This window comes from Alligator mississippiensis, chromosome 3 (genome assembly GCF_030867095.1).
Source record: "Alligator mississippiensis isolate rAllMis1 chromosome 3, rAllMis1, whole genome shotgun sequence".
NCBI classification, from domain to species: Eukaryota; Metazoa; Chordata; order Crocodylia; family Alligatoridae; genus Alligator; species Alligator mississippiensis.
The window spans coordinates 250,536,725-250,553,658 of NC_081826.1; the positions used below are offsets into that span (position 1 = coordinate 250,536,725).

Here is a 16,934-nt window from a genome sequence, read left to right on the forward strand (position 1 = left end):
GGATTCCAATACACCTGGACAAGACTCCCAAGACAAGACTTCTGCTGACCTCACCCAAAAGTATGCTGCGTGTGTTTCCACAACAGAGAGTGCATTTGTATTTAAAATCAAAACCAACTTCTCAACAATTAAACAGTTTAGAATAAGTTAAGACATAGGTTTCATACCTAGCTTGGTGAATAGCTTCTACCCATTCATCCCCATCAGTTTCTTCTTCACAACGGAGCTCCAGTGGCTTCTGCCCTTCATGGCCAAAGAGAACAGTGAAGTAATGCTGCAAATTTTAAGAAAAAAAGGTTTTAAACATTCTACTAAATAAAATATAGCATAACAACCTACCATAAAATGTTAAAAATTTCAATATAGCTAAAACATAAAATTACAAGCATCTGGTTTAAGCTGGCATGAGCCACGCAGGTTGAAGACAAAACTATATCCTGAATTTATGCATATACTGTGCATTAGTATAAAGACTTGCATGGTATTATAGTTCATTGTTTTATCATTTCCAAGTAGAATTCCTTTAGTAGCTGCTATATGTAGATACAATAGAATGATTTAACAATGGTTCCTTTGAATTTTGTAATTCTTCACATTTTTTCACTTAATGTTGTTTTACATTAATCTGAAGTTTTCTCTCAAATATCAACTTAGGAAAAAGGCTTTTCAGTAGAAATGAGCAAAATGAAAATATTATCAAACAAATTTTCCAAACTGCTTTCCCTGCACCAAAGTTATTCAAAATTATCACAACAAAATCCAGTTCATACAAGGAATGCCACTTCTTGTGCAAGTAAAACAAACATGACTTGGCTCACAGTGAGTCTTATAGGAAGCAGAACTTTTAAGGGAATATGTTTGATCAGCTATTTTGATAATAACTAGAAACCAAATGTTTAGTAGAAACAGAAAAAAAGAACATTCATTTCTGCACTATCAAATCCATTCTGTAAATATGCCACATTAAGTGGCCAGTCCTGCATCCCTGCAAATCCAAACCCTTGCTAAACATAATGGGAGTTATAAGAGTGGAAAGAACACAGAATAAGGCACTACATGCAGCCATTTGATACAAAATGGGCACGTCTACACATGAAATTAATGCACAGTACAGTTATTGCGCAGTAAAATGAAACGCAGTAATATGGCCGGGAACACATCTACATGTGCGCCCTGCTGAGCACAGATTTCCGCCCAACAGGAGTATCGCCAGTCCAGGGCTGCTCTTGCCCTGCTCTGCCCCTCTGCAGCAGCCAGGGGGAGCTCCAGGAGGCCCTGGGTGCCAGCGTAGGGGCTGGCAGGGGGGGCAGGGGCAGTCCCAATGGGCACAGGGCCGGGACAGCTGTGCCAGCTGAAGGGGCAGCTGTCTTTTGGACCTATCCCAATGTGCAGGAGACAGCAGCCCTTGCAGCTGGCAGAGCTCCCCCTTAACTGGAGCTTAGCCAGGACCCAGCAGTGGTCCCCCGCTGCCTGGGAGCAAAACTACTCCTGGTCAGCATCTATACATGTGCTACTGCGCATTACCTAATGCACCATTTATCTAGTACCTGTATGTGTTGGTACTAGAAACGGTACATTAGACTAATTTAATGTGTACTAAGTCCAGCACACATGTAGACAATGATGCTTTACTGTGCATTAGATTAGTCTAATGCACAGTAAAGCATCTTGTGTAGATGCGCCCAATGATTCTTTACAAGTAGGTGCAAAGTACGTGAAGAGCAAATCCTCTCTTAACTAAGCATAACTATGACTCCATCATTTATTTTCTGCAACCTAACAACATACCTCAAGGTCATTCTAATCAATACCAAAATGTGTCATTCTCCCTTCTGTTGTTCTACCAGGCATTGTTACAAATAGTAACCCTGAAGTGATGTCAACAAACATTTTGCTTTCTAGATCTAGTTCACATCTCAGCAGTTACACCAATACAAGAGCTTCTCAGAGGTAAGTACAATACCAGTATAACTCCAGAGATCATCAATAAAATATACATATTTACTTGATTAAGAGACTATGGGGTTTTTTTCTTCCATTTATCATAGGAGAGGCCCTTGTCTTAGAATCAAGAATGAAGTGGCAGGGAATAGGCAGCTACTGCAGTTCTAGCTCTAGCCCTAACCCTGGGCTAGAACCACAGATGCCGCCTGCCCCCTGCCACCTCTGCACCCCTGCCACTCCTCTCCTGAAGCCTCGACCCCTGCTGCACCAAGTCTCGCCACTGTACCATGTCTCCTTCCTCTTCTTCCCCCCCGCAGGATCCCCCCTTACCTTTGCTCCAGTGCCAACAGACTCCATTCTTGCTGCAACCTGGAAATGGCCTCAGCCCAGCAGTGCCAGCTCTGTGCCAGTGCTATGGGACCAGGCTGGAGCCATGCTTAGTGCCCCAGGCTGCAGTGGGGACAGAGCCTGTTGGAGCCATAGCAAAAGTAAGTGGGGTGGAGGAGTAGGAAAGGGGTAGAGACTTGGTGGGGGGAGGCAAGAGCGAAATGGAGGGTGGGTAACCAAGGCTACAGGAGGCAGAAGCCACATGAAATAGAGAAGGGATCTGAAGCTGTGGGGGGTAGACCCAAGTGCAGGTAAATGGGGGGAGGGAGGAACAAGTGGCAGGGGACAAACTGCATGCCTCTCCCACCACCTCCACACTGCCTGCCCCCTACTGCCTGCTCCCTCCACCACCTGTCCCCATTACCCACCCCCTGCCTGCACCCCTATTGGCCCACATCACCTTGTCACTGCCTGTCCCATTATTGTCCCCCACTACCTGTCCTACCATGTTTCCCCCCAATACATGTCCCATTACTGACCACCTCATCACCTGTCCCTTACAGTAGGGGGGAGGGATGAATTCAAGGCAATCCTCCAATAATTAGATTAAATAGATGGAAAGTGTTAATAAAAATAAATATTTTTCCAAGTGTAAAATCTAATTATTGGGGGGTAGTCTTAAATTCAGAGGCATCTTAGATTTTGGGTAAATACAGTAAGTTACATTTTCATGCTGTTTCATGTTTAAAAACTGAGGAGTATGAGAAGAGAAGAAAATATAAATATGAATACGAGACAAGTTCTATTCAGACATGATTACAAGTATTATCAAACTAATATTTTACATTGAATGTCTAATTGCAAATAGGAAGGAGATTGTCCATGAGAGACTACCTGATCAAACATGATTTATTCTATAAGAGTTTGATCATCCCTCAAACCAAGATAAACGCCTACTCTCTAGTATGTACCAAGTGTTGCTTCTTTTGCAATGAATAAAATGGAAAGCGGAACCTATAAATTAGAATACATCTATTTATCACATCTAATTGCCTGAATGCTGCTTCAGAAACTGGTATATTTTATTTCATTTTAATAAACATCAGAAAGACTATCTTCACATGGTCAGATTATTATATGTATTTCATAAAAAGGAACCTATTCATCCCTGAATAAGATTGCTGATTAAGTTCCAGAAAACCTTTCTATATTGAAGACTAAAATTAGCAGGACAAACAAAGGCAAAGGAACAAGCTAAAACAAGAAAGTTCACATTTAATAGGGTATACAATGAAATGTAAGGCTCAGACCCACTGAAAAGTCTCAGTACATACACCAAGTCTAAGTCAATAAATAACTTAAAGGACAATTCTATAAAACTATGATCTTTCAACAATATTTACCATTAAACCTGAACACCACACAATGTAGAAGATATTTAATAAGATGTGGTGGGATCCTCCCTAGTAGTATCAGGTGAAAATTTCCATATGGCACAATGCAGTTAAAATCTTTCTTTAAAAAGACAAAAAACAATTACTCTAAGAAAACATATACCATATTTTTTACATAATGGGTGCATCTACATAAGATGCTTTACTGTGAAGTAGCATAGTTTACTGGGCAGTAAGCATGTGAGTCTACACATGCACATGCTTACTGCACAGTAAACCTCACTAAGCATGAGTAAATTTGGTACCCGCCCCTTCCCCACCCCAGTGGCAGGGAGCAATATCCCAGCCCTGGCCAGGAGACAGCTGTCTCTTGGCCTGGTGCTCTCTGCCATCCCCTGAGCTAACACTCAGGGGGAACCTAGAGCTCCCCCTCATGGCAGCAGGGGCCCATTGCAAGGCCCCAGGAAGAGAGCAGTTTGCTTAGCAGCCAATCAGCTTCCAGTTCCCTATACATGTAGTCTCACAAGTATACTGCTCCTGAATCTAATGCACATGTAAACACACCTGCTATGTGTAGAATTACTGGACCGCTTTGATGTGTATAGGTTTCCCTTGCTTTACGCGGGTTCTCTATGTGCGAATTCACTCTTACGTGACAATGACCCTTTTTATACCAAAAAATTGCTATATGCAAGGTAAATTTACTCTTACGTGATTGATGCAGTTGAAGCCTGCAGTCAGCTGCTTTGTGCAGTGCATTGTGGGAGCGACATGTATCAAAATATAGTCTCCCATGTGGATCTGTGCTCCTTGCTTGCTGTCTGTGACTCGTGTTTCTGTAGTTGCCATCCCCGTTATGATAGTACTATGTGCTTGTGTCTACTGTCTGGTATTGGTGGGTACCAAAATTGTCTTGTAAAAGTGGTAGAAATGGGCCTGGGGGTCAGTACAGTCGAGGTCTTGGAACATATTCCTATTGTTACATTGTAAAGTAGGTTCCCTTTATATGAATTCAAGTTATGTGCCATTTTCCAGGAATGCATGTATAGCATTAAGCGAGGGAAACCTGTATTTTTAAAAATAAATCAATGTGGCCTACCACAAATTAATTTCTTGCTCTTGTTTTCTAATATGCTTCATGAAGATGTAAAATCAAATATAGAAAGAAGGAAAAGAAACCTATATAAATATTAATTTATTCCATTTGTGTGGAACTGAAGTAGGAGGGACAGAGAAGAAGTAATTTCAGATCCCTTTCTACATTTTATTTTAAGTTCAGATAACCTAGATCTCATTTTTGTTTTAGGATTTGAACACTGTTGAAGAAAGCAGTTACTATGGTGATAGGCATGATACAAATGCCTAGTCAGACTGAGAAAAATGCCATCAGTATCAGCTTAGGGGTTTGATTCAGTTCCCACTGAAGCCAAACTTCCATTGACTTCAAATAAAATAGAAATAGATGGTGGGTGTTTATGAATGATGTAGTAGAACACTATTTTTAAAGGATCCTTATTTTGGAAGTTATTAAAATTCTCCTTTTAAGAAAATAAGAATGTATCACTTATCTATATCAGTGTCAAGTATCACACACTAACCAATACTTAGGCACCTCTACGCTCATGATTATCCAGGTAAACATACCTTAAGTTGTGAACCAGCTACATGTTCAACCAATTAAGAGCATAAATAAACAAGCAATATGCTACAAACTTATTTAACTGCTTTTGGGGCAAGCAGTTAAATTACACTTACAAAAATGTGTAATAAGTTTATAGCTTGTTCTAACCACACCATTAATTGAATGTGTAGCCAAGTACTCCTCCATGGCTGGGAGCCCCATCAACTGAGGAACTCCTAGCCACAGGGGTGCACCACCTGCAGCCTTACAGGCTAACAAGGCTCACCATGGTGGCAGCATTGTCAGCTGTGGGGCTTGCAGTGGAGAGAACACTACTCACAGAGGTGGCCACATTCTCCCCGCTGCCTCCACCACAAGCCCACACCTCACAAGGCACACAGAAAGGTCGGCATTCTCCCTGCTGCCAGCCCCATAGCCGATGTTGACTGCAGAGCTCACAGTAGGGAAAGCATGGGGAAACACTGCCCCTGCTGTGGTTGCATGCAGCTGCAGGACTTGCAGCCACAGGAGCCAGTGCAGGGGGATCCTAGGATCATGATCCCAGGCTTCCCCTGCACCAGCAATAGGGTACAATGGGATCTAATGCATGGTCCTACAGTTGTGCCTCCTGCCATACACATGTGGCATGGCAGGAAGTGTGAGTTTGTGGATTACATACTACATCCCATTGTGCCTTTACCTGCCTGTGTAGAGGGGACCTTAGCATACATATTCAATCACCAAATAAATATAAGCAGAGTACCATACATTTTAAAAAGGCACCCTATGATAATCCTTGGGCTTCATCCATTTTTTTAAATATATGTTTCTTATTTACTGAAAACATTTACTACAAACAAGATTGTTAAAATGGATTTTTTTAATTTAAAATATTAAGAGTGTGAGCATATATAAATAACCAGAGTATTGTTGTTCAGTCTTCAACAGCTGAGTTTCACACATGATTACTACTTAGACAGTAGTAAAAGAAAAAAAAACACTTTTTAGTAAACACACCATTAGGCAGACATTTATGTTTTAGGATTAGGCATCAGGTTTAGCTAGATTATTTTTACTACTGTTTCTCCTGAAAATAGTTAATGAAAAACTTGTAGAAGATAAAGGTTGAATAACATTCTGTATTTTATGTATATTAAAAAGATTCATTCATTCCTTCTCAGGCTCTCTTTTCCTTACTCAAATACATCAATGTGCCACTGACTGATTTTAACATACTGAGTTCTTTTAGAAAGGTTTTTTTACTCCTCTCCACCACTACTCGACCACTAGGGGCCGCTGCCCAGTTGCAGAGCCGCAGCTTCCCCTCACACCCATGGCAGAGGTTGGAGCTGCAGACCTCTCCTCTGCCCAGATCCCGCCACCTCAGGGTCAGAGAGAAGGAGAGAGTTTCTGGGCCCCCCACTGTTGGCACTGGATTTATGACCCAGATGCTTTGTTCTGGCCAGACAGACCACGAACTTTCCATTTGATAATAGGCAAATTTGATACAAAGTAGTAACAGAAAAGAATAATACAAACAATTCTATAGCTACCAATCCTAGTGCTGTCATCAGAATCAAGGTACATCTGATCAGGATGTGAGCTTCACTCCGAGGTTCTCTCTTGAATGTGAGATGTCAGCAGCCTGGAGGTTGGAAGCCAAGACTTGCCCCCACTCAGTGGAGTGGATGAGATGGCCTGGTGGTATGCCCTCTGTCTATGGTGCTTTGGGTTCCCCTTTCGGGGACCTCTCTCAGGGACAGGAATGGAAACACTTTGTTGTTCTAAAGTCCTTTCTTTCGTATTCTTTTCCCCTCCTGAGCTCTTCATCCATGGGCATCACTGATTTGTCTTTCTGTGATCATCAGTGTCCAAGTTCTGTTCTGTCAGCATATTCCTTTGTTTCACAGGCTCATTGCATGCACATATCCCAATTTGGGCTTTCCAGGTCTTTTCCTAATTTGTTCTGCTCCCCCAAAACCAGAACTCTCACGCCCCCCCACTCTTGGGCCTTGTGAGCTGGTGCCACCCCATCTCATGTCATGGAACATTGTGGTACATGCCCACAATTTCCCAGGCTATGTGTCTATCTGTTGACCTTGTTGTGTTAGACACCCTGTTTGCCTTATAGGCTAAGAGAACTATGTGACTGTATGACCAGGACTTTAAAAATCAATTAACCCTTGCTGCCACCCTGGACTATTATTCTAATATGGTTATATTTTCCTACAAATCAATTCCCAAAAGCAAACCTCTAAACACCATTTTCTAGCCATCACCCACAGAGGTCAGTCAGGGCCTTCCTGCCACAGCAGTGAGACTCCCGGCTGCTTAGTAGGTCTATCCAGCCCCTTTGCAGCAGTAGGGCTGAGGCAAAATAACAGGCTCCCTGCATCTCCCACCATCCTTGTGCCATGGCAGCCCAGACATGAAAGGCTCCTCTGCACTGCTGGACCAGGCCTTCCTCAGTGGGAGGCTGCTGTTGCAGACTTAATGCTCCCCCCAGTATCCCAGCTGTGCTGCTCTGATGCACCACCACCACTAAGGAACACCCTAGGGCCAGGCTCACCATATGAGGGGCTGGCAGTGACCCCTCACACTTGGTGTCACATGTTCCAGCTGCTGTGGCACCTCCTTGGGTTGAGCCAGCCCCATGCTCAGCCCCACCTCCATGCTGGGCCAGGCCCTGCACAACCCTAGCACCAGAGGTGGGAGGGAGAAGGATTCAGTCTGCCCGGTGGAGGCTATGCCACTGGAACTGGCACCTTTCTTCCACCAGGGTGAGCTGTGGAGGGCCTGGCCCAGCAGCATGGAGGAGCCTTCCAGGTCCAGGCTACAGTGGCACAAGCATGGTAGGAGGCACAGGGAGCCCATTGCCTGTCACTGTGCCCAGGCCCCACTATGCAACTATGCAACTGGGAATCTCACTGCTGCAGTGGGAAGACTTTGCTTAACTCTTGTCAGGGGCCCGCCTCCCCCCACCTTCCAGTGGCAGTGGGACCCAGGCACAGGAGAGGTGCCTGTGAGGGTGAGGAGAAGCCATGGCTCCACAGCTGGGTAGCGCTCACTAGTGACTTGGACGCACCCACCACCTCCTACCTGTGGCTCCCCACTAGTGGCCTCGGACCCACACAGCACCAGGAACATGATGAAGATATGAGGGTCTGGGGCCAGAGCCATTCCTGTCAGAGGTCACTAAACAGTAAACAGTAAGTGGTATAAATGCAACTGTTGTTTAACCATTTACTTCCCTAACTCCCACTAGTTTAAATTGTACAGGATACTGAAAAGAGTTATACAGTGAGACATAGTAAATATCTGCTGGGCATTCCTAGTTATTAGAAAATATTGAAAGAAGATCAGAAAGTTGATTAAAGATGTCTAGATAAACAGTCAGATGCCATTAATGATTCTACATGCATTTTCAGCTTCATTTCACAATACATTTATGAAAGGGTAAAAAATGACAGAGCAAAAGGTGATATTATGTCATATATTGTAGCATATTGTGATATGGCTCCCCTACAAACTCCCTAGGACCTAGTCCATTACCTACTTTCTCTACAGAAGGGATAAGTTTATTTATGTGATGGATTAAGGGTATTCCCTGTTTATGAAGTAATAAATAAAGGCAAAAATAAAGCTTTTACCAAGTAAGCAGGGAGCACCTACCTCTCAAGGAAGGACTTAAAGGACTTAGGAAGGACTAATTCTGTATTCTTATTGCTTTTATTTTAAAAGATGCCCACCCTTCTCTTTTAGTTGCTTCTTTATTGGGAGATTACCCAAATCACCCAACAGATCTCTTCTATTTATAAATTGTAGCTGCCTCTACAAAAAGTGGCCAATATTTATGTTCAAAATTATTTAGATGGTCGAGGTGGAGGAAGCAGAGCATAAGTCCTGGACTTCCCTACAAGTGTGTTGCTATTATTATAGCTTAAGCTCCTTGTGTATTCTGTAATTAAGCTTGCCTGGTGCTTTCCATTTCAAAACACTGTTTTCAGCTGCTTATGCTTTGCCAAATAACCATTTGGACTAAATGTCATTCTTAGGTTAAATACTTTTGGAAGGTTTAAGCTGGATCAGTTCTACCATTTCTAAGGACAAGATCAGGTAAAAAAAAAAAAAGTCATTTCATTTTAAAAAGTCATGTTAAAAAAAATCTTTAAATTGTTTCACTGAGACGTGCTTCCAAGGTTTGAAGCATGGGTTTGAACTATGGTAGGATGACATGATAGTGATCTGGCCTTTTGAATATTTGGCCGAATTTTAAGTCTCATTAAAGCCCTACTGCAGAGGTTTACTGGATGGACATGGGGATGGGCGCGCACACACACACACACACACACACACACACACACACACACACACACACACACACACACACACAGTTACCGTCTCCCAGGATTCCTTCTTCAGCAAGTATGCCTCATTCCCTCATAGCTCTTACCTGACATGACAAAATAATTTATCTTATTATCTCAGTGTATAAGATATTTGGTATTCAAAGTTTAAATCTAGGAAATAAAATTATGCTTTATTTTTTGATACCACACTTACTATGTTCCCTTGGACAAATCACTTAGACCAAAATTTTCAAAAGAATTTCTGGAAAATTCCCAACTTTTTGAAACTGAGGAGAGTGGGAGGTATGGATGCTAAACAGCTTGGAAAAATTAGAACATGGGTGTTTAAGGCTAATGTCTAAAAATTATTTATTTGGAACTAGCTTTTAAGCAACAGCTTTATCTTCTTCAAGCATCTGCAAAATACTGTCAAGCGTACCTTATACATGGACTGCAAGGGTAAAAATTACTACTAATGTCCATAAAGGTGCTTTAAAATCCTAGGGAAAAAAAGGAAAAATAAAAGGAAAAAGTCAAAATATCAGCATTCATGGCTTCTAAGGCTGTGCTCACCCTTCAGAGCACTGGAATCCTGTATGAATTACCTAGCACTGGAACATTAATGGGCAAGAGAGAGATCAAACCCAATTATTAGTTCTTACTTGAGCAATGTTTTGTGCCTAATTTCATTGTATTCCAAGATTGCTTAGTAATACTTGAATGAAAGGCAGCAAATTATGATCCCTATTAAAGTGGCAGCACTGGTTAGAGAATGTAATGCTCACAGAAAGGAAAGAGAAAGTTGAAAAGCTCATGGCCAAAAACAACCATAGCTCTTTGGGCCAAGTACAGGCAGCTAAGCAAAACTGCAGCAGGTGGCCCAGGCAGATTAATAGGTAGGGTGGAGCCAGCTGGCAAGAAGCTCTGCAGCTCATAAAACTGAGGCCTGAGAGCTAGCAAGGCAGACTGGGCCCTGCAGGCTATAGAGAAAGGAGTTCCCTGTGTGGGGTGGCTGGCAACCAAATGGTGCCAGAGAACTGAGAGAGGAAAACCTAAGGGGGACTTTCAGTTTGTGGAGAGGTATTGACACATGGTGGGAGGGGATTTTTGTTTTACAGCAGTTGGGCTTGTGTTCATTTTGATTAGTTTTCCAAAGGACTGGATTCTGGCTACAAGAAAGGTATGGAGGCCACAGGGGGCCTGAGGAGCACCCAGTTTAGAGCCTCACCTAGGTCTACAACACCAGGGGGCTGGAGTGGAGACTGAAAGCAGCCTTGCCTGGGTGACCCCAGGGGCCCAGAGCCTGAGGAGAGGCGAGGCCAGGGCCAGGGGCCTGGAGCCTGAGGAAGGGCTAGGGCCTAGAAGCCAAGGTCCAAGGCAGTGGTCTTAAGCTGAGTGGGCCCAGACAGAAGAAAGAAGCTAAGGCTGGGAAAGCTGAAGCCCCAACAAAGGGCTGTGGCCTAAGTATATATTGCAGTGGGGCTGTGCAGCCCCTCTAAAGTGATACCATTTACCATCTGAGGCATAGGTGTAGATACAGGGGCAGGAGGAGGTTATGAATAACCCAGAAGGCAACTGGTCCTCCAGAGGCTCTAATAGGGCCAGGAGGGGCATAGCACAGTGTCCCGGGGTAAGGTGGAGCTAAACAGGGCTCACTCTGGGGGAGCATACCCCAGGGACCCAGAGTGGGGAAAGGGTGGAGTGACCACAAGAAGTATCACAGCCACTGCTGAGCCCTGACCCTGTCACATTTTTCCCTTCCCAGAATTCACTTATTGGCATGGAGTAGAGAAAGTAGCTGAATGCTGGTAAGAGGTATGCTAATCATTGGTATATTATAATATATTATATATATATTAGTAGCATTCCATTTTAATCATGGAAAAATGCATATTTGGGGGGTTTTAGTTGGAGAACTTGCTAATTTTTTTAAATTGCAGAATCTGTGATTTTTTTTTGTTTGTTTTTTGGGGTTTTTTTTTTTCTTCAACAGAAAAAACCAGGATCCCTACTAATCATGAGTGTTAACTTAAATTTTTCTCCCATGCTACTGGAGCCTCTCGTCTCCTATTCCTTTACCTTACTACCTACCACTCAGGGGAGAATATGGCATATCCAGTGTGTCCTTGGTTTTACTAAATGCCTGCTTTTTTTTCATGTCACAAGGGGACTTTCCTATGCGTCCAAATTAGCTAGAGATCCAATGTTGTGTGTTTTTGTTTGTGTTGGGTTCTTTTTTTTTTTTTTTTACCTCCCTTCCCATACTGTGGAGACACAGTTTGGGTAAAGATGATTAGGACTTAGGAATCTAACATTAAGCTGCAATATAGAGTGTTTAGTTTCTTGCAATTTGCAACTGTGCAGTTATTCACTACAGCCAAGAGTAAATAAGTCAAGCACCTAAAAAAAATTAAACCCAGATTTTTTGATGGAGGACTTTGTGCCTGTTAAGATAGGTAAGGCCTAAAATAATCACAGACAAAGATCAGATGTTGGTACCTTTTACTTCCCTTCTCAGGATGGATGTTACCAAACTCGGCTCACTTCTAGGTCCTAGGTAAGCCATGGTTTCTACCATGGGTTTGGGCTTAAGTGGTGAACCAAACCTGCACTGTAACGCCATGGAGTTCACACAGTTAAAATAACTTCTACGTAACACTAAGTGGGCACGTATGAAATCATAAGTTAATAAATTGATGGCTGAAGATAAAAATCTGGGATCTATCACTTTGTCTCATGGGCAATCACTTCTATGTTTTGTTTCAACTAGGAATTATGATTTTCTGATGCTAATTATATTTAAAATGTGCCACCCATAATTTTGCACATGGTGCAAATGTGCCCATATACACCATAAACCCATAGAATACTTGTTAAGGTTGAAGGGAAACCTAATACAGAGCACACAATCTACATGCAAATGAAAAGCTGGAAAGAATATAATTAATTCTCACCAGAGAACCACATTTTTTCCCCTCCCTCTTCATCTATTGCCTTAAATAAGAAAAATGCCGAATATATACGGTTATAGTTTGTCTTTCGGTCTTAGATAGAAAACTAAGATAAATATTTTTCAAATATACAGCATGTCAGAGTACATTAGGAGTAGCTTATTGGGAAGAAAAAGGCAGGACCACAGAGAGGTGAAACTCACAATATAAAAAACAAGGAAACCAGTACAAAAGAAATGTAGAAACTTCAAAGTCATAGTATAGAAGATGCAACTATTCACTGCTAATGATTAACACTAATGCAAAGCTCCTCTTCAAAAACACACTTGCTACAGTCAAATGGGAATTTTTGCTGTCAAATGCAAGACTAGAAAAGTCAAAGTCACAGGAAATTAGGGCTGGAAGGACTTCAGAAGGTAAACTAATCCAACCCTCTACTCAAGGAGGTATCATTCCTATCAACCTGTCTCCTCCAAGTGTTTGTCTAATTCAGGGCCAGATCTGGCCAATGGGGCTCCCCAAGGATCCAGAAATTTTGGCAGTTGGGGGAGGGAGTGGGACAACTGGTGGCACCACTCCTCTATCAAATTTCCAGACATGTGGGGAGACTACAAAAAGCAGGGATGTTGCCCAGTGTTAACCCTCTCACAACTGCTAGTGGTTCAACAGTTTCTGGCTGAAGGACCACTAAGCTAGCTGAGGGTGAGCGAGCTACTCTGTAGTATTTTGATGCGGCTTGTGGTATAGACTAGAAACAACACATTATTTATAGGAACTGATATAAAGTAAGAGTCTTGCAAGGGTCTAGGGCTTGCTCTTGTTGCTGACCAGCCACACCAGACAGTTCCTGCTGCCTCACCCAGACTGTCCCCCGGGATACCACACTGTTCATAAGAGGACTTAGAGTGTGTCAGACAATCAGCCATGACTGGAAAAGTCTTTTTCTCTACTTTCTGCCTTCCAAAAAAAAAAAAGGAGCATGTTGTATTCAGAGCCATGTGGTATGCAAGACAAGATGGTATAATGATCAGGGTTCAACATGATCATGTAAGTCTGACTTATTTCATAATACAGGTCACAATATTTCACCACGTGGTTCTTGCATCAAGCTCCTAACTTCCAGATGAGCTAGAATGCAGTCAATGTCAATATGAAGATTTCAAGTACTTTTTCATGCCCTCTGTAAATTGTCCTCGCTGCTACAAATGCGTACTTTTATTTTGAGTGTTTAAATTGATATGAGTGAGGAAGAACACTAACGGGGTTACTCAGCAGCACAAATCATGCAAGTGACTGGATAGAGGATCATGACAACGGTTTATCTTGGGACTGAGACTTGTGTTCAAGCAATAGAACAATATACATTTATAATTAGAATCAGAATGACCTAAAAATGACTTCTAAAAATATACCCAAACAGAGCTCTAGACACTGGACAAATGTACAGTTGTATAACATCAACCTCAAGGTAGTAGAGTTAGTCTTCTGGCAAGCAAGTATCCAATTATAAAGATCTGCATACACAGCACTTGTCATCTTTAAAGTGCTTTACAAACGGTAACTAATCTTTGCATTCTTCTGTGAGAGAGGAATTACAATGCCCATTTTACACATAAAGATATGGACACAGACATTTACGTTTAGCTGTAGTGTAAGCAAGGGAAACTAAGATTATTATAAGAGTGGTTCCCACTTGTACCTGAGATGAAGCAACAAAGTCAGTAAAAGAGCAAGAGTTAAGATTCAGTAACAACCACTTTCATGCTTAAGTCGAGTATCTCCTGCATAAATTACTATATAAATTCTAGCTACAAAATGATTGGTAGAAATGATATACATATACAAACATGTGTAATCAGCCTTCACACAAGTAGAAAAAAAAAAAAAGGAGACGGCATATGATGAACAGCCCTATTCCGGTAATCTACTAAAATCTGGAGAAAATTACTTTTGGGGCAAAACTGCACCTGTTTAAGTTACATCTGCATACATCTTTTGTTTCCACAGCTTATCCCAGGCTATCTATTTGTTTAAGTCCAACGGACTACCAGGTCTTCCATGCAGCTACTCCAAGATAGCTACAGACCCATTCATTCTGGATCCCACCATAATTTACACTGGTGAATAAAATCAAAGTACTGAACACCAATATAAACATATTGTGTGTAGAAACCCTGAGGAGAAGGGAACCTCTTTTCAAGTGATTACATGGTGGCATGGGATAGAGGACAAAATGGACATACTTACACCTCTAGATGGGAGGCAGTTGTAGCTTCAAAACGAGGGAATACAAGTAGTCATTTAAATGCTCACATACAGTTTTTTTTCTGAGAGACCTTACTGTCCAATGGGGGCAATTTCGAACAATTTTTAAAAAATGGCCATCGATTTAAATATATGTATATATGTAAGAGTAAAGATTTTTTTTTTTTTTTTGGTAAAGGAAGGGCTTTTGAAGAGATTTTCTAAACTATTGTGCTGCATAGTCACCTTGCGTAGTCATTAAGAAGAAAATTTCCATTAGATGGGCATATATGCCCACTGTATGATTTCTCCATCTGAAACAGCTAACTGAACAGCATTTAGATTCATTTATCTGAACAGCATTTAGATTCAAATGTGTTCATTTAGATTCATAGATGTAGGGTCGGAAGGGACCTAAGTAGATCATCAAATCCGACCCCCTGCCCTAGGCAGGAGAGAATACTGGGCTCGTATGACCCCAGATAGGTAATTGTCAGCCTCCTCTTAAAGACCCCCAAGGTAGGAGCCAGCAGCACTTCCCTTGGAAATTGGTTCCAGATTCTAGCTGTCCTGACTGTGAAATAGTGTCTTCTAATGTCCAGCCTGAACCTACTCTCAAACAACTTATGGCCATTATTCCTTGTTACTCCGGGAGGTGCTCGGGTGAACAGGGTCTCTCCCATTCCCCACTGGTCCCTCCTGGTAAATTTGTAGATGGCCACCAGGTCCCCTCTCAGCTTTCTCTTGTGAAGGCTGAACAGGTTCAGGTCCTGTAGCCTCTCCTCATAGGGTCTGCCCTGCTGTCCCCGGATCATGCGAGTGGCCCTCCTCTGGACCCTCTCAATGCTGGCCACATCTCTCCTAAAGTGCAGCGCCCAGAACTGGACACAGTACTCCCAACTGTGGCCTGACCAATGTCGCATAGAGGGGGAGGATCACCTCCTTGGCCCTGCTTGTGATGCATCTGTAGATGCATGACAAGGTGCGGTTAGCCTTACTGACTGCATCCTCACACTGGTTGCCCATGTTCATTTTGGAATCGATAATGACTCCAAGATCTCTTTCTGCCACTGTACTTTCAAGAAGGGAGTTCCCCAACCTACAGGCATGCTGCTGGTTCTTACTGCCAAAGTGCAGTACCCTGCACTTGTCAGTATTGAATCCCATCCTATTCTCATTCGCTCACCCCTGTTACCTGTCCAGGTCCAGCTGTATCCTGTCCCTCCCTTCTAGCATGCCCACCTCGCTCCAGATCTTGGTGTCATCAGCGAATTTGAACAGGGTGCTTTTCATCCCCTCGTCCAAGTCACTAATAAAGAGATTAAACAGTGTGGGTCCAAGGACCAAGCCCTGGGGGACCCCACTCCCACATACCTCCAGGTCAAATATGACCCATCCACCACCACTATCTGGGTGTGGCAGCGCAGCCCTGGCCCTTTCCCCGCTGTCTGTCCTGAGGTGCGCATGCACCCACCACCAGCAACAAGCCGGGCTGGGACTCTGTAGTCTCTGGTACAGCTATTTGTGGCCTTCTGGCTGCCTGCCACAGCCAGCCCAAACTCTGGGCAGGCCCCTGCCGCCCACAGCAGAGCCTGCACTGCTCACAGCAGGCAGCTGGGAGGCTGCAAGGAGCTGCACTAGGGTCCGTGGAGCCCTGGCCCAGCTTGTTGTAGATGTCAGGGAAGAAGCTGGGGCTGCACTGCTACAACTGTAAACAGTGTGAGTCCTGGCCTAGTCATAATCGTGATTATGCCTGCGTAGGATGGCTAGAGGTTAGAAGTCTCTGGAACATCTAAACTTCTGACCTTGATGATGCTATGACCTACTTAGGAAACTGAGGCATGCGCAGTGGAAACCTTGTTATATAACCAATAAGCAGGAACTTTATGTTAATAAGTTAAGTGATAATGAATGAGTGGTCCAAGAAAATGTTACTGTTGAGTGACACTGTTCGACTGAGATGTGCAAGCAGTGATTGGACCATGGTATGATTGGCAGGTGGCGTCAGGCGGCCACTACAGAAGCCAGCATGAAGCACCATCTCAGCGTGTGCACGAATGTGCAGAAGCGCACGTGCGTGCGTGCCTGCATATACGGTGAAGAG

The 16,934-nt window shown here is 43.1% G+C and overlaps 1 protein-coding gene and 1 long non-coding RNA gene across 5 annotated transcripts in view; one reads left to right on the plus strand and one right to left on the minus strand.

Annotated features, from left to right (window-relative positions):
• RASGRF2 (Ras protein specific guanine nucleotide releasing factor 2) overlaps window positions 1-16,934 on the minus strand; it is a 272,143-nt gene that overhangs the window by 218,031 nt on the left and 37,178 nt on the right. For both annotated transcript variants that reach the window (XM_019482951.2, XM_019482947.2), the window contains exon 2: window positions 168-274. In XM_019482951.2, coding sequence (XP_019338496.1) covers window positions 168-274 — 107 coding nt within the window. The remainder of the gene's footprint in view (window positions 1-167; window positions 275-16,934) is intronic.
• On the plus strand, window positions 10,532-15,027 carry LOC132249149 (uncharacterized). Of its 3 annotated transcripts, none has more exons than XR_009460556.1 (3): window positions 10,532-10,815; window positions 11,401-11,450; window positions 14,594-15,027. It is a non-coding gene; the product is annotated as an uncharacterized LOC132249149 (long non-coding RNA). The 3 variants fall into 3 exon arrangements; XR_009460558.1 differs by lacking the exon at window positions 14,594-15,027 and adding an exon at window positions 12,154-12,374 and having other exon boundaries at window positions 10,532-10,715; XR_009460557.1 differs by having other exon boundaries at window positions 10,534-10,715.